The sequence below is a fragment of the Microcaecilia unicolor genome, chromosome 1, assembly GCF_901765095.1.
Source record: "Microcaecilia unicolor chromosome 1, aMicUni1.1, whole genome shotgun sequence".
Lineage (NCBI taxonomy): Eukaryota > Metazoa > Chordata > Amphibia > Gymnophiona > Siphonopidae > Microcaecilia > Microcaecilia unicolor.
Window position 1 is genome coordinate 710,608,470 of NC_044031.1, and position 26,741 is coordinate 710,635,210.

The window sequence follows — 26,741 nt, forward strand, 5'->3', positions numbered from 1 at the left end:
ATAAATTTGCATACAACGGAGGTAGTGTTGAGTGGAAGGTGACAGAGGGTAGTGGTAAATGGAGCTCATTCAGAAGAAAAGGATGTTACCAATGGTATGCTGCAAGGTTTGGTTCTTGGGCTGGTTCTTTTTAACATTTTTATAAGCAATATTACTGAAGGGCTATCTTGTAAGATTTGCATCTTTGTGGATGATACCAAGTTCTACAATAGGGTAGACACCCCTGATGGTGTGAATAACATGAGAAAGGACTTAGCAAAGCTCGAGGAATGGTCTGCAATTTGGAAGCTTAGATTTAATGCTAAAAAATGCAGGGTCATGCATTTGGGCTTCAAAAACCCGAAGGGATGGTACAGTTTAGGGGGTTAAGAACTTATGTGCATGAAAAAGGAGCAGGACTTAGGTGTGATTATAGGTGATGATCTTAAGGAGGCCAAACAGGTAGAAAAGGCAACAGTGAAAGCTAGACGGATGCTTGGGTTCATAGGGAGAGGAATGGCCAGTAGGAAAAAGGAGATGATAATGCCCCTGTATAAGACTCTGGTGTGACCTCATGTAGAATATTGTGTACAGTTCTGGAGACCGCATCTTCAAAAAGATATCAACAGGATGGATTTGATCCAGAGGGTGGCTACTAAAATGCTCAGTGATCTTCATCGTAAAGTGTATGGGGACAGATTTAAAGATCTCAATATGTATATTTTGGAAGAAAGGCAGGAGAGGGGATATATGATAGAGACATTTAAGTACCTATGCACTATAAATGAACAGGAAGAGAGTTTCTTTAAACTGAAAGGAAGCTCTGGAATTAGGGGGCACAGGATGAAGGTGAAAGGGGATAGACTATGAAGTAACCTGAGGAAATACTTCTTCACAAAAAGGGTAGTGAATTTTCGTGGAATGGCCTCCCTGTGGAAGTGGTGGAGATGAAAACAGTATCTCATTTCAAGAGAGCTTGGGACAAGTACATAGGATCTCTAAGGGAATGATAGGGAGAGTAGGTGGCACAGATATGTAGACTGGATAGGCCTTAAGGTCTTTAACTGTCTACATTTGCCTATTATTATTTTATTTATTTAGATTTTGCTCACACCTTTTTCAGTAGTAGCTCAAGGTGAGTTACATTTAGGTACTCTGGATATTTCTCTGTCCCAGGAGGACTCACAATGTAAGTTTGTACCTGAGACAATGGAGGGTTAAGTGACTTGTGCAAGATCACAAGAAGCAGCAGTGGGATTTGAACCAGCCACCTCTGGATTGCAAGACTGGTGCTCTAACCACTAGGCCACTCCGTCTATGTTTCTATGTAGTGCATGCAAATTTATCTCATGCATATTTACTGTGGACACCTGAAAACTTGACTGGCTGGGTGTGAGAACCTTGGGTTAGGCTGAAGGACTTAAACATTTATACCATACAGAAGAATGGACAGCATGACAAGCTGAGATACTGAAATCCATGAAATATACAAATGATGCACAAGAAAAAAAACCTTTTTCAGTACACTATCAGAAAGTATTTCTTCTTGGAAAGGGTGATAAGTACATGGAATGCCTTCCGAGGGAGATGATGTAGATCAGGGGACCTCAAATCCAGTACAATAATTGAGTTCCAGAGACTATGAGATAAGCACAGAGAATCCCTAAGTACAAAGAAGTGCAGGAAAGCCTGAGATCAATTGGTTTCCATGGCTATCCAGCAGGAATGAAATTGGGCAGACTGGATGACCCCAGCAGTTCTTGTCTGCCATCATTTTCTATCTTCCTATATCTGTGTTCCTGCTATGCATTTAAAAAATATATTTTTTTCCCTGTGTAGCATCATGTTTGCCATGGTTCAGTATGAATTACCATCACAGAGAATTGTTTCTTCTCTATGAAGCACTGATTTCTGGACAAAACAATTCAATGCAAATTTTCAAAGCTGGAAGTCATTCTCATTCTATGAAAAGATGACTTCTGGTCAGTGCAGTTGAACATCATGGGAGTAATTTTATAAAATCATTCTAACATTTGGCAAGATATAAATACATAGAGGGGTCAATTCTATAAATGGTGCTCAAATTTAGGAGACAGGAAATATCAGCGCTATGTGCTACTCTAGAAAGGGAGATCTGGGCTGAGCACTCTTTATAGAATAATGATTAGAGTGAATTCACGCACCCAATTTTGGGCGTGAGGACTTACCCCTGCTGAAACCTGGTGTAAATCCTGGCATACAAGTTGGGCGCGTAACCCTGGTATTCTATAACACTGTGCCTAAATAATTGGAATGCTCCTTACCTGTCCATGCCCCTCCTATGGCTATGCCCCCTTTTGGTTTGAGCATGAGACACTTTGGGCACATAGCCTTATAGAATAGCACTTAGGCAGATATGTGCTTAAGTAGTTCCAATTAAGTGCTAATTAACTCCAATTAATGCCAATAATTTGTTGTTAGCACCTAATTGACTAATTAGTTCACACGCACATCTGACCTCTCCTGCCTGCTTAAATTGCTTCCCGATGCATAAGTGGGTATGTTCAGTGACACTTAACTGGAGAGTACCACTGAATATCCCCACAGACCACCCAAACAAAAAGTGAGCAGGTCAGGGGCAGTGCTGGGGGTGGCACTGGGGAGAAGCCTGAGGTTATATGGGTCCTGGCAATATTCAGTGCCAGCACCCGCATAGCTAAGCGGTTTAATTTGCTCAAGAGATGTCCTAATAAGGTTGTTTACATATGCGGGTACCGACATTGAATATTGCCAGCACCCACATAACTAAAAACAAAACAAAATCTGGAGCCCCCTCCTTCCCTTCCCCTTTTCCCAGCCCTCAGCAATAAGAAACCCCTCTCCCTACAGAATCCCCCTGACCCCTTCTGTCCAGGTACGCCTCCTGGGCTTACCTATAGCCCTGGTGGTCCAGCAGTGGTTGTCTGTGGAAGGAGTGCAGTCCCCTCACGCCTGCCCCTTGCAGCAGCTAACCAAAATGGCTGCCACAACCTCTCACGGCAGCTCACACTACTACATAAAGTACCTTGAGCTGCCACGAGAGGCAGCAGCAGCAGCCATTTTGCATAGCTGCAAGGGGCAGAAACAAGAGGGCTGCATTTCTGCCCCTGACAACCACCACTGGACCATCAGGGCCATAGGTAGGCCCAGGGGGCCTACTTTGACAATTGGGGCATTCCGGGAGAGGGGGGAGGGCTTCTTATTGCTGAGGGATGGGGGAGGGAAAAAGGGGTCACTGTCAGGTGGTGGGAGGGGGCTTGGGGGCTAACAAAACAAAGTTATGTGGACCCCAGCCCGATATTCACCCATGGCTGCATAACTCTTATGTGGACCCCAGCTGAATATCGGCCGGGCCCGAATAAGTTCCGGCACCCAGCTTGTCCAAAATTATCCCCCGATATTCAGTGCTGGTGCCCAGACATGACCCATCACCAAATATTGGGAAATAATTTAGCCAGCGATGATCAGTGTTTAAAAAAACACTAATCGCCTCCAGCTGAATATTGAGGGGCATGCTCTATATTTACACCTGCTCTTGATTAGGCATAATATATGTGCCTTCAATATAGGCATTATTACTGCTGTCTTTATTATAGAGGGCCAAAATAGACACTATCCTGCCCATTTAACCTAGGGAACCCTCAATGTGTCACAGATTTCTATCACCTCCAAGATGCCTGTAGTACAAAGGAACTAACAAGATGACGTTAAAAGAAAACAACTGAAGAAACAACCCTTTTTTAAAAATCTATTTCAGCCATTCCCAACCCAGTACTCAGGGCACACCTAGTCCCATCAGGTTTTCAGGATATCCACAATAAATATGCATGAAATAGATTTGCATGCACTGCCTCAATGTTTGACCAGAATTATAAGTCTTCCTAATTATGAGGGATCTCAGTTCTGGTGTCAACTTCTCTATCAAGTGCAATTGGCCTGTGTTTGTACTCTCCTGTTCTCAGTGGTAGGTCCTGGTTTATGAAATAGTCTCCCAGTGGGAATTCATCAGAGGGTGTGTTACAGAACATTTCAGAAGATGGGTAAGGGGTACACTTCCCCTACTTAGGACAGTACAGAAATAGATTGGATATCGGTGAAGGTCTGTTTTGTTTTTATTTGATTTTTGTATTTGATTTTGTTATTTTTATGTATTGTATCTTGTGTTTTTATCTGTATACTGTTTTGGTGATTCTTATGTTTTGTGAAGGCAGCCTAAAACAATTTTAGGGCCTCTTTTATCAAGCTGTGACAAAAGGGGGCATGTGCTGGCATTGACGTGTGTCGCCGAGGCCCCCTTTTACCACTGCGTGTAAAAGGTAGATGTTTCTTATTTTCAGGAAATGGCCGTGAGGCAAATGACGCACTTACCGCATGGCCATTTCAGGGGGAAGCCCTTACCGCCATCCATTGAGGTGGCAGTAAGGGCTCCTGCGCTAACCCAGCAGTAACCCGGCCAGCATGCGGCACTGCCCGATTACCGCCGGTACACACTGACGCTACAAAAAGAAATATATTTTTGTAGCGCTGGATATGACAGCGCACTGGGGGTGGTAACTACCGGTAGGGTGCTGCGGTAGCCCGACGGTACTTCCTTTTTAGTGAGCTGTAAGCCTGTGTTGGGCTTACTGCCGCTTTGTAAAAGGGGTCCTTAAAGAACTAAGGGGATCTTCTACTAAAGATTAGCACATGTTATCTGCAGTAGGGCCCATAGAGGGGGATAATCGAACAGGGGTGCCCATCTCTAAGGGTGCCCTGTAAAGGGGCGGGGCAACCAGTATTATCGAAACAAGATAGACGTCCATCATGAAATTTAGATCAACCTTAGAGATGGTCATCCCCGGTTTTTGGTGATAATGAAAACCGAGGATGCCCATCTCAGAAACGACCAAATCCAAGCCATTTGGTTGTGGGAGGAGCCAGCATTCGTAGTGCACTGGTCCTCCTCACATGCCAGGACACCAACCAGGCATCCTAGGGGGCACAGCAGTGGACTTCAGAAATTGCTCCAAGGTGCATAGCCCTTACCTTGGGTGCTGAGCCCCCCAAAATCCACTACCCACAACTGTACAACACTAAGGGGTGAAGGGGGGCACCTACATGTGGGTACAGTGGGTTTCTGGTGGGTTTTGAAGGGCTCACATTTACCACCACAAGTGTAACAGGTAGGGGGGGAGATGGGTCTGGGTCCGCCTGCCTGAAGTGCACTGCATTACCCACTAAAACTGCTCCAGGGACCTACATACTGCTGTCAGGGAGCTAGGTATGACATTAGAGGCTGGCAAATAATATTTTTAACTTTTTGTTTTAGGGTGGGAGGGGGTTAGTGACCACTGGAGGAGTAAGGGGAGGTCATCCCTGATTCCCTCCAGTGGTCATCTGGTCAGTTCGGGCACCTTTTTGAGGCTTGGTTGCAAGAAAAAATGGACCAAGTAAAGTCAGCCAAGTGCTCGTCAGGGACGCCCTTCTTTTTTCCATTATCAGCCGAGGATGCCCATGTTAACCACGCCCCTGTCCCGCCTTCGGTACACTGCCGACATGCCCCCTTGAACTTTGGTCGTCCCCGCGACAGAAAGCACTTGAGGACGCCCAAAATCAGCTTTCGATTATGCCGATTTGGGTGACCTTAGGAGAAGGACGCCCATCTCTCGATTTGTGTTGAAAGATGGACGCCCTTCTCCTTCGAAAATAAGCAGGATAGGAATAAAATGGGTTTTGCGACAGATAATGTGCGCTAATCTTTAGTAAAAGACCCCTAAATGTTTCTGTGCTATTATAGACTATAGATTATTTTTGGCTTTCCCATCATTTTTTATGTTTTGGATGCTGAAGTCAGTAAAAGGGAATTAGAGGAGTAAAACTAGATTCAGAGAAAGTAGTGTGGGGTATGTGATAGAAGTGCTCAGATACAGTAAAGAAGGTGCTGTGTCCCAAATGGAATCTCCCGACAGCACCAACACCTTAGATGTTGTGAACCGTCATAATATGATTTATCAGTGTACCTGTGTAATCTCTTCATTCACTTGGTTTGGCTAATTTATGAATCTAAATTGTTTTGGATACACAGATAGGCATAAGTTCCATTTTCATGACACTGATCATACTTCCCTGGAAAAGCTAATCTCTTCTTGGAGGGACCAGTCAGTTGAGGTAAGAATCAAGACATGCTGTTTGCACTAATGCAATTACTGAAAGTGATGACACATGACCACTGTGCAATTTTTCAACTTTAGTAGTTGACAGGAAGTGATTGAAAGTCAAAACTTGTAATTTTTATACATCTTCTGTCTTTGAAATATTTGTCTAAGAAAGTGTTATGTGAAGGATACTTAATGAGAAGGATAGACTGTTATATAAACTAAAAGCTGATCCAGTAATTTGTGATACAGAATATCACTTTGGATATGATTTTTTTCAGCTGCAAGATGTAAAGTGTGGGATTTAATTTTTCATATGCTTATTGTACTCTCTTTTGAATTAAAATAATAAATTGATATATTTCTACTTTAACAGGGCTATTTTTTGATATGGTTAAGTTTTTAACACAATGATTGTGTGCTATTTTACTGCATATCCCATTTAATTTACTGGTAGCTATTCACTAATAACACAGGTCTCCTGTACTAACATCTTACCACAGTTTTGTGAATCAGCTAAATGAGGGTGATTTTAGAAAAGGGCACCTAGGCTGTCAAGGCACGTAGGCACATATATTGTACCTATCTTATATATACCTGTGTACATTCATGAAAGGTCTACCTGAAAGCTCCCACAGAGTTACACCTGCTCTGAGGCAGGAGTTCATGTAGAGGACAAGTCTAGTCTATAGCAGTTCACCTATATTTAGGTGCTTATAGGGTACCTATATGATGCCTATTCTATAAAGGAAAATAGGTGCATGAGCTTGAATACTTACACGAGCCATAGAGTCATAGTTTTCGTCTCAGCCTTCCTAGAGTCCCTCTACCCTTGGATCTCCTCCCCAACTTAAATGTGAGCTTGGTAATCTTACAAATGACAAATTCAACAAACCCTTCCTCCTCAATATCCAGACATTCTCAGACTGTCCTCTTCAGGAACAAGCTTCCACGTGGGATAAAAAATTACAGTTTCTTTACAGTAAGTTACCTCCTGTTAAACTTATCCCAGGGGCCCTTTTACTAAGCTGCGGTAAAAGGGGCCCTGCACTAGCGTCAGTGGCCATTTTTAACCATACATCAGGGTCTTTTACCTCAGCGAGTGAAAATAACCAAAAATAAAATGGCCGCATGGTAAGTTCGCACTTGCCGTGTGGCCATTTCATGGGGAGCGCTTACCGCCACCCATTGAGGAGGCGGTAAGAGCTCCCACGCTAACTCAATTATCACCAGGTAACCCCCTGTGGAAATATTTTTTCATTATTTCCGCTAGCATTGGAAATGGTGCATGCTGGGGGTGGAACTACTGCCGGCACCTGTGTTGGGCTGGCGGTAGTTCCGGGTTCCCATGCGGCAATGCTTTAGTACAAGGGCCCCTCAGTTTCTACTCCTGAAAAGCAAAGGACCCCTGGTTCAATTCAGATCTCCTTCTTCTTCATTTTGAAAGAATCTGGCAAAAGCACCGCTCTGCCTCTTCGCTCTGTAGATATTTATTTATTTAAAATTTATATTCCACACTACAAAAGTTCTAGGTGGTTCACAATGCAACACACACAATATAATCCAAATTCCACAATAAAGCATTACAAATTCAAACAAATATCATCAAAAACATCAACACATACATTCCAGAATATGTGCAACATCTTCCAGTTCAAACACATCAAGATTGTATGACTTTCCGCTCATACTGAAAAAAAAAAATTCCTAGACTCCCTGAAAAGCCTCCATGAATAAAAATGTTTTAAGTTATTTTTAAAAAATCAATTAAGCTCTGAAGTCCTCTTAATTTCAGAGGTAGTGCATTCCAAACGATAGCCCAGTTATTCTTCCAACCTACCCTTTTGATAAGAAGGAACATCAAGCAAAAATCTTTTTTTCAGATCTCAAGGATCATCTAGGTTGGCAAACATGCAATTTAGTTGCCACAGATGGTGAAATCTGTCGTATAAACACTTTAAAAATCAAACAAAAAGGCCTGGACAAAAAAGTGGGTCTTCAATAGTCTTTAAATCACATCTTATCTGCATATAAATGAAATGAACCTGGCAACTTATTCCATAACTGAGGACCAGCCACAGAAAATGATGTAGCCTTTGTATAGACATAATGTACTACAGACATCACGTCCTCAGATAGGCATATTATGGTCTCAGAACGTAACGCTCTTCTGGGTCAAAACGCCTGATGAACAATTGTCAGAACCTTATACTGTATCCCACTGGTAACCAGTGAAGTTGTTTCAAGATAGGTGTCATGTGCTCTACTTTTTCACTCCAGCAATCAAACAGGCTGTAGAATTCTGAATAACTTGTAACGCTTTTATCCATACCTTTGGAGGCCTCCAAAACAGCACATGGAGTGGAGGAGTAGCCTAGTGGTTAGTGCAGTGGATTTTGATCTGGGGAACTGAGTTCAGTTCCCACTACAGCTCCTTGTGACTCTGGGCAAGTCACTTAACCCTTCATTGCCCCTGGTACAAAATAAGTACCTGAATATATGTAAACCACTTTGAATGTAGTTGCAAAAACCTCAGAAAGGCAGCATATGAAGTCCCATTTCCCTCCCCCCCCCACCCCCCCCCCCCCCCCCCCCCCCCCCCACATTACAATAACACTAAACTCTGTAAGTACAGGAGAAATATGATCATGCCTGTTACCAGCAATTAAAAATTTTGCTACTGCATTCTGCATGACTTGCAAGGCTTTCAGTTGATTTTTCCATTCACCAAGCAACAGTCAGTTGTAGTAATCAGAGCAAGGTGTAATAATGCTTTGAAAAAACTTTCTAAAATGATTAAAAGTCAGTAGATCCTTTAATCCTCTCAATAAATGCACTCAATCTGCAGCCCCTCACTACCTTTATACCCTCATCTCCCCTTACGCTCCTACCCGTAACCTCCGCTCACAGGACAAATCCCTCCTCTCAGTACCCTTCTCCACCACCGCCACCTCCAGACTCCGCCCTTTCTGCCTCGCCTCACCCTATGCTTGGAATAAACTCCCTGAGCCCATACACCAAGCCCCCTCCCTATCCATCTTCAAATCCTTGCTCAAAGCCTACCTCTTCAATGTCGCTTTCGGCATCTAACCATTGTACCTCTATCCAGGAAATCTACACTGCCTCAATCTTGATTGACTGCACTTTTTGTCCTTTAGATTGTAAGCTCCTTTGAGCAGGGACTGGCCTTCTTTGTTAATTGTACAGCGCTGCGCCACCCTGGTAGCGCTTTAGAAATGTTAAATAGTAGTAGTAGTAAATGTAACTTGAGTGCACACACTGTAAAAGTTGTGCAGTCGGCTTTTCAGTAGTTATATTTATTTTACAGATTGAAGCCAGTATTGGATAGGTGTGATTTTTGTAGTGTGATGCAGTGTTTAGTGTTATCAACAGTTTATTATTGTAATGTGCTGTTTTGTGGGCTTCCAAAGGTGCGGATAAAAGCATTGCAAGTTATTCAGAATTCTGCAGCCCATTTGATTGCAAGAGCGAAAAATTAGAGAACATGACACCTATCTTGAAACAACTTCACTGGTTACCAGTAGAACAGAGGATACAGTATAAAGTTTTGACCATTGTTCATCAGGCGCTGTATGGCAAAGTACCAGAATATATCTCAGGAGTTTTGACCCAGAAGAGCGCTACGTTCTGAGACCATAGTATGCCTAGCTGAGGGCATAATGTCTGCAGTACATTATGTCTATACAAAGGCTACATCATTTTCTGTGGCTGGTCCACAGTTGTGGAATAAGTTGCTGGGCTCATTTCCTTTATGTGCAGATAAAATGTGATTTAAAAGACTATTGAAAACCCACTTTTTTGTCCAGGCCTTTTTCTTTAAAAAAAAAAAAAAGGGGGGGGGGGCTTTCTGTAACGGACTTTTGCAGAGGCTGTTTACGGTATGGTGGGAAGTGGAAGGTGATTCAGCAGTATGTTAATGTTTGTAAAGTGGTTGTCTTTGTGGATTTATGATTTTATATATGCATTTTTCTTAGTAAACTGCTTAGGAGTAAGTGGGGTAGAAAATTTTAAATAAATAAACTTTAAAAGTCATCCTTGATTGTTTTCTGAATATGCCACTTCAGTGGTAGTGAAGAATCCATTATTACTTCCAAATTCCAAAATTTTCCAAGCACAGGAATTGAATCAGAGTCAAACATAAACATTTCGGGTATATCATCACTAAGAAAATTTGTTAATAAAAACATTTGGGATTTCATGGTATTCAAATCTCAGGCTTCCTCTTATAAATCAGTCATACTGTTGGCTAAAAAAAAACAACATAATTTCTCCTCTCAAAATATCAGTGCTCCTTGTTCAGGAAAAGTTTACTGTATGCTCAAATCCCTTAACTCTTCCTCTCTTACCTTTCAGTCCTGGAGGGGACCTTTTACTAAGTAACTGTAGGGCTAACGCACAGATAGCATGTTCCAAATCAACTCTACCGCTGGGCTAGCACGGGCACCTGACAGTAATTTCAAATTTGGCGTGTGCTGTTTCCTGCAGTAGAAAATATTTTTCTATTTTCTACCGCGGGGGGCATTCCCAGCGATAATTGGCAGTGCGATGATTACCACGTAAGTAGCATGTGAGCCCTTACCGCTAGGTCAATGGGTGGCAGTAAGGGCTCAAGCAGAAAACAGCCGCACACTGCTTTTAATTTTAGCACATGGCCATTTACTGACCCGTTAAAAAAAAGCCCTTTTTCCCAGCCATGGTAAAAAATGTCTCAGCGTGCGCCAAATTTACCCATCCAAACTAGTACAGGCCACCTTTTACCGCGGCTTAGTAAAGGGCCCCTCAGTGTTATAGAATAGCGTGTAGGCAGATGCGTGTGTACATCCAAATTAATGCCAGTTAAGTGAGAGGTAATTCCAATTAACACCAATAATTGGTTATTTGCACCCAATTGACTAATTAGTTTGCATGTCCATCTGGAGGATTATGATTACATATCCAAAATGTATCCATTGCCTGTGTTGTATTAGGGCTTTTGAATATCAATCAAGAATGTCTGAAAAAATTAGAATATTAATCCATTAGCCAACTGTATAGACATTAGTTTGCAGATTCAAAGTAAAACCAATATTTATTTAATTATTATGAAATAAATCTAGTTGCAAAATAGATTGCATATTACACACACACAAAAAAAAAATTCTAGTCAAAAATTTGTGTTCTTAGATTGGATTTTCTTGCACAACTATTTGACAATTTGACAAAAGCTTCTTCGGCATGACATCTCATCCCATGCCAGGTTATTGAGGCAGTACAAGCTGTTCTGCTGGCCGAGGTTCAAAGAAGTACAAAAACCTTGAGAAGAACATCTATTAGCAAGCATCCAGATACCAAGGTAAAGAATAGGATGAGGGAAGCACATCCTCTGCCAGAGCCTGACAAGACAGAGGAGCTGGAGTTACAATGCCTTAAGGACATTCCTGTGAAGAGTAAGTGCACAATTTATATGCCCTTCTCTATCATAACTTTGACTAGTACATGTTAAGAATAAGACTTTCCAAAACATCAGTCCAGCAAAAGCTAACTGCACTGTTACCAACTTACTACTATTCTCAGTTTTAGATGTTTATGACTGTGTCAGATTGTTTCAAGAATTTCTGCTATTCGATCACTGGTTTTAAGTATTGTCTGGAGCTGATTCATAGTATTTCCTCAACCACATGTTTTAGTGATAATTAAGAATAGTTTGGATTTTCCCTGTCCACCCAATATTCAGTGCTATTTAACTGGCCAGCTGAGTGGAGTGGAATGGGTAGACATAAATCGCTTGTTTACTCTTTCCCAAATTACTAGGATTAGGGGGCATGCAATAAAGCTACAAAGTAGTAAATTAAAATGAATCGGAGAAACCTTTTCTTCACTCAACGTGTAATTAAACTCTGGAACTCATTGCCAGAGAATGTGGTAAAGATGGTTAGCTTAGCGGGGTTTAAAAAAGGTTTAGATATTTTCCTAAAAGAAAAGTCCATAAGCTATTATTAAAATGGACTTGGGGAAAATCCACTGCTTATTTCTGGGATAAGCAGCATAAAATGTATTGTACTGTTTTGGGATCTTGCCAGGTACTTGTGACCTGGATTGGCCATTGTTGAGAACAGGATGCTGGGTTTGATGGACCTTTCGGTCTGTCCCAGTTTGGCAACACTTATGTACTTATGTAATGGCTCCTGGCCGGTTAAATAGCCTTAAGCTGGCTAAGCGCTAATATTCAGCGCGAGATAACCTGCTATCTTGGCTGAATATTAGCAGTTTTTCAGCTAGCCTGGTCACCGGCTATGTCATGCGACATTGCCAGTTAGCGCCAATATTCATTGACTGACCGGCTACGTTTAGCGACCAGATAAACCCACATAAATAGCAAGTCTGTCTTTGGCAACAATAACTTAGCTGGTCAGCAGATGAATATCGACTTATCCAGCTACTGTATGTGCATGCACCCAAAGAAACCTGGAAATTCAATGCCGGCCATCGGATTTGGCCCGGCAATGAATTTCCAGGTCCGCTGCTGACCGTGGGAGTTAGCCGTGCTCCCTCCCATGGTCTCAATATCGGCCCCTATGTGCTTATAGTTCTATGTGATGCAGACATACCTAAGGCATTTAAGGGCTCTTTTACTAAAGCTTAGCATGTGCTACCAGAATTAGCATGTACTAAATGCTAAGAAGCCCATGGGGTTCTTTTACTAAGATTCAGTAAGTCATGTGCGTGTTTACCACAGCTTAAAAGGGCTTTCTAAAAGACGTGCTCAGATGTAAGTTCTAATCTGAGAGTGCAAACTGCGCACTAAAAATATTTTTAATTTTTCAATATCAGAGAGTGAGCATTTCTGTGCTAATCAGCACAGCTACATTACCGTGTACTAACTGATTAGTGCAGGATAAGTGTGTGAGCCCTTCCTGCAGCGTTTTTCAAACAGTGTGCTGTGGCACATTGGTGTGCCATAGCTGCTTCCAAGGCGCATTCGCTGATGACCCCCGCCAGCAAAGGTACCCGGCGGCGGGAGAGGGAGGTCAAAAGTGGCGGGGGAGGGTCTGCGGCGGGAGGGGTCGAAAGTAAAGGGGGCCAGGGCTAAATCTGTGTAGGCCCATGCCCCCACTAGCTACGCCCCTAGTGTGGGGGTGCGGGTGTGGTTGGTAGGAGAAGGTCAAATGCTGGACCATGTGTGAGTGTGAGGTGGAGGAAGAAGGAGGCAAAATGCTGGACCTTGTGTGTGTGGGGGGGGGGGGGGGGAGAAGGTAAAAGGGGTGGGTTGAAAAGTAAAATGCTGGACCTTGTTTGGAGGTGGGGTAGAAGGTAAAATGCTGGATCATGTATGGGGGTGGGGGGAAGAAGGTAAAATGCTTGACCATGTGTGGGGGTGTACATTGACAATTTTAGCAGTGTGTAAGTGTGCCATGAGATGAAAAAGGTTGAAACTCTCTGCCTTACTGCCTACAAAATGGGTGGAGGTAAGTGGTCATGTGCTAATTTTTGTTTGTTTGTTATGGGGTTTTTTTGTGGGGGGGGGGGGTTGTTTTTATTTTTGCTGTTGTAATTTATCTGGGTAGTGGCGCTGAAACTTGTCGTTACTTGGAAAACTTTGGCCTCCACCCTGGTACTTTACGGGTTGTGCCACTGTATATTTTTCTCAGCAGCATTTATCCAGGTAGCAGGTGCTGCTAGCCAAATGCTTTTGAATATCAAGGACTTTGATTTTAGAACAGTTAATATAGTAGGTCCAATATCATGGCAAACCTTTATTCATTATACCTTTTGATAGTGCTAATGCTTATGTTAGAGAAGACAGAATTTAATTTATTGTCTGAACGTGGATCTATATTTAGCTCACTTGTTCAGAGTTTATATGAAATGACATAAATTTTAGATTCTGTTTCATTAGTGAGTCTACGCTAAGGAAGCTAACTTATAATCTCTTTTGAGGGTATGCGTCTGTCATAAAAATTTGTTAGCACTCTATATGTTCCTCTTCTCTTTCTATTGGTCTAAGAATAGCTAGGATATATGATACAGGTACGACATTAAATACAGTATCTTAATAGAAACTACTGATGATGACAATCATTCAGAACTCTTGTATTAAAGAGTATCCTGTTAATTTTCATGCATAACGGTGTCTTCTACCATGTTGTAACTTCAAATGTTGACTTTAAGAACGTAATGTTCAAATAGGCCATGTAAAAGGCCTATTAACTAAAGTGTGCTAAACAATTAGCACTTGAATTAACACATGTTGTTAGCACACAAGTGCTGTAACTATTACTAAGCTGGCACGACAGCATACACTAATTCACATATTAACTGCATGAGTGTTATGAGGTGGAAAATGGGCCAGTTATGGTTAAAAGATGGGCATAGGCTGTTAAGCAAGGAGCAAAGGGTCCTTTCACTAAGCCATGGTAAAAAGTGGCCTGCGCTGTTGTGAGTGCTTAAAATTGGTGCACTCTGCGCCATTTTTTACCGCAGCTGGGAAAAAGGCCTTTTTATAAACAGAGCAATAAAGAAACGCAGGCAGACTCCTACAGGCCCATATCACTAATCAATGTGGATACAAAATCATGGCCAAGCTTCTAGCAAACAGAATTCAGAGAGTGTTGCCGACATTAATAGATCCAGAGCAAGTGGGTTTTGTACGAAATAGACATGCCGCAGTAAATGTGAGGCGTCTACTTATGGCAATGGGACAATGTAGTTGTACAGAAACAAAGGCGGTCTTGGTGAGTCTGGATGCCGAGAAGGCGTTCGACAGAGTGGAATGGGAGTACATGTTTGCAGTGCTACAACACATAGGTGTCAAGGGATGGGCATATCAGGCGATTCAATCGTTATACTCGGGTCCCACAGCCGCAGTACTGATTAATGGCTCAAGAACAGCACAATTTTCTATAGCAAAGGGCACGAGGCAGGGCTGTCCATTATCTCCGGCCCTCTTCCTCCTCTCGATAGAACCACTGCTGAGGAGCCTGAAACTAGAAAGGGAGATAGCTGGGGTAGAGGTAGGGGGAGAGACAGTGAAAGCATTAGCGTTTGCAGACGACTTATTGATAATGACCTCTAAACCAACAACGTCACTGAGTGTGCTGATAAACAGGGTCTCCCAATTTGGTAAACTCTCAGGCTTTAAAGTCAATTTAGAGAAATCTAGTGTTATGCACATCCAGTCCAGCCCCGATGACATGAAGAGATTTAAATTCCCATTACGTAGAGCGGCAGGCGCCATCAAATATCTGGGGGTACAGATCCCGAGCGACTTATCCCAACTCTATAATCTGAACATTCAAAAACTGCTGACTGAAACAGCAACAAGGCTGGGTCATTGGCAGGGGCTACCTCTCTCTCTCTCGGGACGCATAGCGTTGTATAACATGATGATAGTGCCACGCTGGCTGTATATCTTTCAAGTTTTGCCATTATACCTTTCTAGTAAAGATGAAAAGCAGTTGAATGTAATGCTAAAGAAATTCCTCTGGCAGGGGAGAAGACCGCGACTGCCTCAGTCAGTGATGGAGATACCAAAAGAATATGGGGGAATGGGAGTGCTGAGCATGCGGCATATGACGGTGGCCTGTGCAATGAGACACATCAATGACTGGTTCCGTAACACATCAGATTTTTCAGCGACTCAAATGGAGAAAAACTTATTAAAACCCTTCCACTTCAGTAGTGCCCTTCATGGTTTGGGTAAGAGAACATTCCCAGTTTTGGCGGCCACTAACATTTTACAGACTGCGCAAAAAACCTGGAAGTGGATTTGCAGAATGCATCAATTCTCTTATAAAACTACTCCATACTTGACATTGAAGGGGAATCCAGACTTCCCTCCCGGAGATTTATACACGATGTTTCAACGATGGGAAGACCAAGGAATAATCTACCTTCAACAAATACTAACAGAGGAAGGGAAACTAAAATCATCTACAGATCTTCAAAGGTCAAAGCTGATAACTCCGAAAGACTATTTCCACTATTGGCAGCTACAGCATTATGTGTCTAGCCTGGAATGGGAAGACCTAACAGAAGATGTCCAAGTGGAAGTGGCGGAGGCATTCTCATTCAACTCTCAACAGAAAGTGCCTTTGAAATACCATCACAGACACATCAAAGATCATAAGCTGGAATTGGACTATGATAAATATGCTGGGGGATGGGAGAGTGACTTGAATATCACAGTAACGTCTGACATGTTCAAAAGACATGTCCTGACAATCCAACGATCCTCCTTATTATCAGCACATTGGGAGATGCAGTATCGATTTGCCCTCAGACTACACATTCCCCCACGGCGAGCGTTTCACATGGGAGCCTCCCCAGACGGAGAATGCCCCAAGTGTGGGAAGGAGGGAGCGACTTTGGGGCATATGTTCTGGCTCTGTGTACAGGTGGAGGAATTTTGGAAGATCATTCTGAGACAAGTCTCTAAATTGTGGGCTATAGATTGGCGATATTCCCCGTTGCTGCTATTTGGTAATCCTGAGGTGAATGCCCCGGTCCCAGGAGGCTGCATTGCATTCATAAACCGGGCCATAGTCATAGCGAAGGCAACAATTCTTGTAGATTGGCTTTCCCCAGATGGTCCCTCAGCACAGGTGTGGAGAATGAAAATGGTGGCATTAATGCGTTTGGAAAGACAGATGTGTCAAGGCAGGCCAGAATCAGACTTGCAGCAATTCCTAAAGAAATGGAACCCATTTATACAGACATTACCACATGCTTCAAAGAGTTACCTGTTGAACTTTTAGTGACAACAGCTTGTATTCAGACTGTCAGAAAGTATCCTAGATTTTGAAGGGAAGGGAGGGCAGGGAGGGAGGGTTTGATAACTGGGAAAGGTAGGAGAAAGGGGTTAATTGCGGATCAAAGAGTTACACTATGATTCATTGTGGAATGTGAAGCGAAACTTGACAACTCCATGATATAAGATTGTTTATTATTATACGCTCTGAAATAGTATGTGTGGTCTCTGTCAATATCAACTGCAATGGTTAAATATAAACAGATTTAAGGCAGAGGGATAAGAAACGGGGTTGGGGTGTCTGGGGATAAAAAGAAATTTCATTGACTGTGAAATACTGACTGATGTTCTTGTATAAGATTTGTGTACAAGTTGATGTTTCCTGTTCATATGTATTGACCTTTCAGTCAATAAAAAAAGATTTAAATATAAACAGAGCAATAAATGGCCATATGCTAAAATAAAAAGTATTACACGGCTATTTACTCCCTGAGCCCTTAACGCCACCTACTTACTTGGCGGTAGGAGCTCATACGCTAATCCTGCAGTAATCAGGCAGCAAGCGAAAAGTGGCCACACTGCCAATTAGCACCAGGAAGGCCCGCCGCGGTAGAAAATTATTGTCTACCATGGGAAATTGCACTTGCCAACTTCAAAACTACTGCAGGGTGTCTGCGCTATCCCTGCAGTAGGATCACGCTGTTCTACAAGCACGTGCATGTCTTCAATAACGCACAGGCAAAAAGGGGCATGGTTATAGGCAGGGAAATGGGTGTTTTGTAGGTAGTTATAGAATATGGCCCAGTCTGCCTAAATCTACACACCAGGATTTATGCCATATTTTCGTTGGTATAAATGAAGACGCGTAGTTTTAGGCACTGAGATATCAACTAAGCATATTCTATATATATCTAGAATAAGCTTAGTCGGCACTGATTTCTGCGCCGATTTTTTAGGTGCCATATATACAATCTCCCCCTGAATGTCTATGGCCAGCCCTGCCACAATGAGGAAAGAGAGGCATCCATTCTTAGGCAAAAGAAGGCAGCTATTTGGAGCTTATTCTATAAAGATGATACACATATAAACTACAGTAGTCTCTAATTTACATGCATGATTATGCGCCCCGCCTATGCACCATCCAGATTCCATCAATGAGAAATTCCGCCTACAAATTATACGCCATTGAAAATAGGTGTGTACTTACAGAATAGTGCATAGCCGGATTACTATTCACAAACACATGTACATAACTATTATATTGTCATTTATGCATGTAGGTGCCACTTAAATCTACACAACTACTTAAAGAATTACTCCTATTTATATCTGTATCTATATCTATCTATCTATCTATCTATCTATCTATGTATATATATAGTGCACGCCATTTAAGTGCACATCGGATAAGCGCATGCTCTGTTTAACTGCATGCCATACTTCGGTCCCGTTTTTGGCACCATCAATTTCTATAGGGACAAACTTTAATTTAGCGCACCACTGATAAGTGCAAGATTCACTTATATGCATGGTTTAAGACCTCTCCTCTGCAGGAAAGACTCCGCATAAGTACACGCACGGAATATGGAAGCCGGTTGGCACTTGACAAAGAGGCGGTAAATTTGAAATCTCGTTGGCTGTCACAGGCAGAATAAGCAAAAGAATGTTGTTAGAGTGTACACTGGAGTCGTCGTCGCGCAACTGTAAGACTTTAACAATGGCTGAACGAATAGAAAACAAACAAAGTCAAGCATCTATTGCTAAAGAATATGGTGTCAATCCCAGTCAAATTTCACGTATCTTGAAGCAGAAAGATCAGCTTCTGGAAGACTGGCAAAACAATACAAATCCATACAGGAAACGAAAACGGGCGGGAAAAGCTGAGGATGTAGAAGATGCTCTTCTTCGGTGGTTTGTCAGGAGCAGACAGTTTCCTGTCAGTGGCAGGGCCGCAGAGAGGGGGGCAGGGGGGGCAAAATTCCCCGGGCCTCCAAGGGGGGCCCAGCGCCAGGGTTAGGCCACCGGCGCTGCAGTCCCTGGTCTCACCTGCCTGCCTCCACGGAAACCGGAAGTTACATCAGACGAGGGCGGGACACAGGGAGGGAAGGCCAGAAGAGATGCGATCTGCGACTGCCGCTTTGAATGAAGGGGGCCCGGAGCCATGGAGGCAGGCACGTGAGACCGCGGACTGCAGCAGCAGGGGGAGCGGCAGGGCGGCCTTGCCCCGGGCCCAGCCTAGTTTCTCGGTGGCCCTGGTCAGTGGTCCACTGTTTATGGAGAAAGCTAATCAGCTAGCTGAAAGTCTTGGACTAACTGAATTCAAAGCCACTGTTGGATGTTTGGAAAGATGGAAGGAGAGGAACAACATAAAATTCAAGAAACAGCATGGTGAAAAACAAGACGCTGATGACGTTGGTGCTGAAAATTGGGTTGTTTCAGTTCTTCCTACCATCTTCAATGAGTTTGCACCTTGTGACATTTTCAATGCTGACGAAAACGGTCTCTACTGGCGAGCGATTCCTGATGGAACACTTGGAATCAAACAAGCTGAAACTACAGGAAGTAAAACGTTGAAGGACCGACTGACGATCCTCCTTTGCTGCAGTATGGATGGGAGTGAGAAGTTGGAACCACTCATCATTGGAAAGAGCAAACAGCCCTGTTGCTTCAAGAATGTTAAGCGACTTCCTGTGTCATACGAGGCTAACACAAATTCATGGATGACTGGGGAAATTTTGAAGCAGTGGCTAAAGAAGTTAGACACTAGATTGCAGGCACAACAGCGTCAGATTTTGTTGCTTTGTGATAATTGTGCTGCACACAGTGATGATGCCAGGCTGTCTAACGTCAAGGTGGTCTTCCTGCCACCAAACACTACCTCTCTGATCCAACCTATGGATCAGGGCATAATAGCCAATTTCAAACAACATTATCGGGCTCTTGTGCTACGTCGTCTGATGAGCGTTATGGATGACCAGACTGGCAAGGATAAACGTGCTGTTGAACTGGCTCTTAATCTATCACTGTTGGATTCCCTACATATGCAGACAGAAGCCTGGAATCATGTTACACAGGCAACCATTGTGAACTGCTACAAGCAGGCAAGCTTTGTTAAGGATGTGGAGAGGGACGAAACAGATGCAGCTGTTGCAAATGTGTCAGATGAACAGGCTATTGACATCCCAGCCGGTGTTACTGAAGAGGAGTTTCATCACTACGTAGCTGTTGATTACGATCTACAAACAGCTGACGGCAGCACTGATGTCGAGATATGTGCCTACACGCAGGCAATGGCTGATGATGAAACAGATGTCACTTTTGCAAGAGCGCTGGAGAGTCTCAACACCGTGCGGGCCTATCTGGAGGCCACTGGATGTCGGTGCTATGACAGTTTTTACTGTCTGGCAGATGTAGTCTATGGAACTCACAGACACAAGAGAGCACAGAGCAGTGGTGTTCCTAGGGTGGCTGACACCCGGGGCGGATCGCCGATGCGCCCCCCCAGGTGCAGCGTGACCCCCCCCCCCCCCGGTGAAAGGACACCCCCCCCCCCCGGGTGCAGCGCGACCCCCACCCCCAGCGAAAGGCCACCTCCCCCCGGCGAAAGGACACACCTCCCCCTGGCGAAAGGACACCCCCCGGGTGCATTTTTACCTGCTGGGGGGTGCCGCGCGCCTGTCTGCTTCACTCGTTCCATGCTCCCTCTGTCCCGGAACAGGAAGTAACCTGTTCTGGGGCAGAGGGAGCACGGAACAAGTGGAGCAGACAGGTGTGTGGCACCCCCCCAGCGGCGTGCACCCGGGGCGCACCGCCCCCACCGCCCCCCCCCCCCCTTGGTACGCCACTGGCACAGAGGACTATGGCTGATTACTTCAAGTAAGCCTAACGTCAGTTAACGGAGACTGTATACTGTACACATAATAAACAGTACTGTACATATGTTTATCAGATGCCAAGCTTCTTTGGGTCACAACGGTTAAGTGCATGCTCCGGTTAACTGCATGTATTTCTTTGGTCCCAGACCTTTGCACTTAAGCGGAGTGCACTGTATATATATATCACCTTGATCTACTACTGAAAAAGGTGCGAGCAAAATCTAAATAAATGAATAGTTGATGGCAATGACTACCTTATGGAGTGAATTCTATGGCATTATTCTATAAGCCATGCTTAAAATTAGGCATGATTTATAGAATAGCGCTTTGCCCAGGATTCACACCTAACTTTAAGCATGACCATTTGCACCAACTGAAACGTGGTGCAAATGTTTGCACCTAAATTGGACATGTAACCTCTGTATTCTGTAACAACACGCATATATGCTAGGAATGCATTGTTCCGCCAATGACCTTCTCATTTCTGTGCCACCTTTTTTTTTACTCACACGTAAAATTTAGATGTGGGAATTTATGTGTGTAAGTTCCAATTAAATCTAATTAGTGTCAATAGTTGCTTGTTAAAATGCCAATTATTGGCACTAATTAGCCCATTAATCCATTAAATTGTGCATGCAATTTCTGGCAATTTTTATAGAATTAGGGGGTATACCTATCCAGATAGCTGCAAAGAATATACATATTTTGTTAAACACCAAGGCTGGAATTTAACAAATGTGATTGATGCTATGGCTGAATATTGATCTACTTGTTTGTATTTTCTATCTGCTCTGATGTTTCTAAACATTTCAATTTACTGCATAAATTGGTGTTTGCAATAAATGGTTTGGAAATTAACCTCATAGTTACATAGTACATAGTTAAATGTAGGGATATACATTCATTTGAAATGACATAAGAAATTTAATAACATTTCCCTTATTGTTTTATATTGTTTCTAACCTAAAATGACAGGAATAAATCCCAAACTAACAAGTTTCTTTCCAGTGTTCTTAAAGTTCAGCCTTTTTTTCTGTGTTAATAAATATCAGGTACCAGTCAGCTGTGAAACTCTGACCTTCAGGGTGGAAGGCAACTGCCTATTCTTTCTATTGAGAGTATCTTACAGCCAGCACATTCCTAACTGTGTCTTGTAGTTCTGGTAATCTTAGTTTCTGGTTTCTGATTGGGCTCTTTGCTTTCAGTAATCTTTGTGTTCTCTTTTACACTGGATTTATTTCTTGGAGGTACAGTGATATTAAGATTTACTTTGAGCAATCCTAGTTCTTGTCTTATTCTAGTCTAGTATTCAAGCCTCTGGAGTCTCTACTAAGGACTCTGTGATAGAGTGAAGCAACCAAGATAAAAGTACTGAAGAACTAACTCAGTTACCATATATTAAAAAGCTGATAGGAGAACTCAACTAAATTTGAGTTTAAACTGAAAGGACTTATTTATTTATTTATTTATTTTATTTATTTATTGCATTTGTATCCCACACTTTCCCACCTTTTTGCAGGCTCAATGTGGCTTACATAGATTTGTTAACATTGTAGAGATTAAGGGAAGAAAGAAGAAGAAGGAAGGGAGTGACTAGGGTATTTATAGAAGGTGGGCATTCATAACTGAGTGGGTTGGTGAGGTGGATTAGTGAGGCTATAGGTTCTCATTGTAGGCCTTGTTGAAGAAATATGTCTTCAGAGATTTGCGAAAGGTAGTTGTTTCGTTGATTGCTTTCAGGTCTGTAGGTAGTGCATTCCATATCTGCGTGCTCATGGGGGAAAAACCTTGAAAAGGTCAGGTTTCTTTCCAGTGTCTTTAACTTTTTTTTTCCAATGTCAATAACTATCAGGCAGAAGCCAGTCATGAACCTGTGATCATTGTGGGCTCCTTTTACTAAGAGGTGGTAAGCCCAATGCAGGCTTACCACTCGCTGTATAGGAAGTACTGCTGGGCTTTCAACCCCTAGTGTGCCATCATTTACAGCGGTAATCAGGAGTGCCACGCACTGCAAGGTTACTGCCAGGTTAACTTGCTTTACTTGCCACATGGCCATTTCCTGCAGGAAGGTGAGACTTCCCTTTTACTGGCTGCAGTAAAAGGGGGCCTCGGCGCACATGTAAAACATGCGCTAGCACCAACACTGGCCCCCTATTGCTGCAGCTTGGTAAAAGGGGCCCTGAATTAGGAGACTGCTGCCTTCCAGGAGGACCTATTACTCCTCGTGAGAGCCTGTCATAGCCAGTCCATGACTAGCTGTGTCTTGCATTTGAGTTTCAGCATTCTTGTCCATATATGTCCTTAAAAAAAAAAAAGGTCTTGCAGACAGCACAGGAAACTAAACTATACATTTTTTACCTGCATATCCCTAGTTAAATAGTTAAATGCTCCATTTCAGTATGTAAAGGTAGTCAGGGCCAACATCAGAGTCACTCAACCAGGACAACTGCCATGTGTATTCATTGCACAGGGAACCCTAAATCTGCCTGACAGGGCCGCTGAGAGACAGAGCTGGGTCTGGGGCAGGACCGCCGCAGCCACTGCGCCCTCCCCACTCAGGCTGCCACCCGCCACTCAAGCTGCCCCCGCCCCCTTACCTTCCTGCATCTGCTCCTTCCTCGGTCTGTCTCTTCAGCTTCTGTGTGCAGGGATCTGGGTCCCAGCACACAGGAGCAGGAGAGAGACAGACTGAGGGAGCAGAACCTTCTGGGTCCGGACCTCCCTTGGAGGCTGGGCCCGAGGAATCTTGCCCCTGCCCCTCCCTCTTGGCAGCCCTGCTGCCTGAAGCTGAAGGAGGTACAGCCAGCTAGTGGGCTTTGAGGATCCCTCCCAAATTTTTGCCTGAGACCCCAGCATGTCACATAAGTCCTGAAAGCAATGGTGTAGGGTAATTCAAAATGATAGGAGAAAACCTGAAATTTTGGATTTTATCCTGTGTTATCAATAGTGCACATTATTTATCAATGGACACACTTTTAAGATACAGAGCAATTGGGTGCATAATTTGAGCAATAGTGAGCATTATTGATAACGTTGCTCCACAGAATGAAAACAACTACAAACATGAAAGATCTTGTAAATAACACATAAAATTAAACAAAAGGAACATGTTTAGCCTACACACTCTGTTACAAATCAGCAATGGAGACTTGGTAGTGAGACCAAATTGGAAGCTGTGGGATTAAGGGAGCCCAGATCTTGGAATACCATCTCTTTTTCTTTCTATTTTATCCAATTCCATCCTCTGTCATTTTCTTGCTAAATAAGATCAGGTAAAACGTGTGAGATATGCTTTCAAATAAAAGATTTTTGACTAAAATAAGATTTTGTCATGGGGTTCATCAGCTTCTAAAGCTCACTTATGTTAGTTATATTTTATTTGGTACAGTCATATTTTATTTATTTATTTATTTATTTATTTATTCCTATATTTAGCCCGACCTCCCGACAGTGCCCAGAACAGGTTACAGAATTATATTCATAATATAATAAAACGGTAAATATATAACAAAATTAAATTAAACAACATTTCCAGCCTGATAATTTCTATTTCAACTCATCAAGTTGCTAGATTAAAATAAGCAAGTTTTAATAGCCTTATGAAATCCCAAAAGATCATTAATAGATCTCACAGAGGGAGGAACCTTGTTCCACAACCAGATCATAAAATAAGAGTAAGCTTAAGAGTGAGCAAACACTGAGAGGATCTGGCAGGAGGTAAAAGAAAACTCTCACTTTTGAGAATGTAATGATCGCTTGCTTAGGAGTATAAATTGGCATCTTATCGGACACACCAGCATTTTGAAAATGCAACGAAGAAAGAACACTCGTATTTTGAACAAACTGGAGTCTTTTAAAACTCTTATCGGGTAACCCCACAAACAATGCATTGCAATAATCGATGTGTGAAATTATATAAGCATAAAGCAACTGAGTAAAATCAGACTCTGTAAAATAGCAACATGTTTTAGAGCAGATGTGCTCTTTCATTGTGACAGCTTCTAAATCATATACTTGGGTTTAGACAGCATAAAATTGAATGTAGCTCATGAGTTCTAGTTTAGTAATAAAGCGTAACAGTTTACGTATTTACTTAATTATTCATTAGGATTTATTGACTGCCTTTTTGAAAAAATTCAAACAAGGCAGTGTACAGCAAGTATAACCTTATATAAGCAATAAATGATTGTAACAGTAAAATATTCAAATATCAGTACACATTATTGCACAGTATGCTACTTACGTCAACACAATACACATTAAAGCATCTTAAACAGCAACAGGGACAACTGGAGGTGGTACATATAGTTAAGATAATTTGCTTCTAACCTCACCATAGTACTTGCATCGTGCCACAGACAGATTCCTTTTGGATTTCATAGAATGTAATATGTAAAGGTAACCCATCAAGGTGTACTTGGCAACTGGTTTTAATTAAGCCTTTATGTTTCCTTCTATACGAATATGTTTTTCATTGAAAATGTATCATGTTTGTACTGCATTTGTGACCACCTTGCCAATTGCTCTAAACTCTTCAATTAGATAAATTGGTTTTTGTTGAAACATGGATTTTGCTTGTAAAAGTGTCATCATAAAATTAATAGTGCCTTTCATATTGAATTATGGGGTTTAAGTTGATTTCAAAATGGTAGATTCAAAATGAAAAAGCGAAGCATTTAAAGTTGAAATGCTAGCTAGAGTCCTATCCTTGCCTTCTTCTTGAATTTTGTGTTTTTACTTTTGATTTTCTCCATTTATTTTTACCCAAATATTTATTTTTATATTGTATATTGTCAGTAATTGGGAAAAAGTAAAATACATTTCTTTTCACCTGGAGAGAGGGGGCTTGGTGATCCAAGGCTGCCCCGATGTCTGTTTACCTCCACCTAGGGGTGGGGGGTGGCTGGACTGCAAATTTCTCGCAGTGGTGATTGAGCCATGACTCAGAAAGTGAAATGATAGACTGCCTCAAGAAGAGTCATAGAGTATGGCCAGCCACCATAAGAGTGATGAAGAGGTGTATCCCAAGCAGCTGAGGGTGGAATGAAAAATCAGGAGGTCACTGCAGCTGCAGATATATGCAGAGAGAGCCATGGGGGATGGCAGAAAGCAGCACCAGTAGCAGTGGCAATGGGCGAAGAGTCTGCACTTCAGGGGCAGGAGCAAGGCCAGGATGGAAGGAGAGGTCCAGTAATTTAAAAGGCCCCACTGGGAAATTACATTGAAAGAAGTTTCCCCCAAGTATGCCCTCCAGGAGAAAGAGGAAGTGCAGTTTTCTCCAGGTTTGTGGAAAAATGCTTGAATGCCAGGTGAAAGTTTTAAAAAATGACCCCATGTCCCCTTGTTGAAGAAGAAGAAGCAGCAGCAGCCAGAAGAAGGTCCTTGTAAAAGAAAAAGCCCATAAAGATAAAAACCCTATGTGTCTTCATACAATTGTCCCTGAGAAACTGCATAGATTGTGGCTATAATGAAACTTGTCATCACACATATATGTGTGGGGTAACTTTATAAGATATATTTTACATACATATACCCTCAGAGTCTATAAATGGAATTATGCACCCAGTTACAGAATAGGGTCAGTGCATGCATAACATAATTAGTTAATTGGTGGTAAATTGCCACCTAATTGGAGATAAGCACCAATAATTTGTGTTAAGAAACATTAATTGGCACTAATTAGCAGTTGAATGTATAACTGATATATGCCCCTCTTCTCTGACAGAGTGCCTAATTTCTCTTGCATGCAAGTGCAAAGGAGGCGTTAGTGTGGGAGAAATTAGGCACTCTGTCAGAGAAGAGGGGAATCTTAAGTGTCATATATAGAATTTGTGGGTGCATTAATTTCAGTGAATCACTGGATATATAACATCTTCTTAAAATCCTTCACAACTACAATAGCTGAATTTGAAATTGCACTGATATCTTAATAAAGCAAATCAATAAAGCACAGTGATCCAGAGTGCTGAAAACAAACAAAAATTACTT

At 42.5% G+C, this 26,741-nt stretch overlaps 1 protein-coding gene across 2 annotated transcripts in view; it reads left to right on the forward strand.

The window, feature by feature from the left end:
• The window catches only part of WDR72 (WD repeat domain 72), a 377,768-nt gene that overhangs the window by 258,886 nt on the left and 92,141 nt on the right, over nt 1-26,741 (forward strand). For both annotated transcript variants that reach the window (XM_030189229.1, XM_030189234.1), the window contains 2 exons: nt 6,062-6,144; nt 11,389-11,578. In XM_030189229.1, the coding sequence (XP_030045089.1) occupies nt 6,062-6,144; nt 11,389-11,578 (273 nt within the window). The remainder of the gene's footprint in view (nt 1-6,061; nt 6,145-11,388; nt 11,579-26,741) is intronic.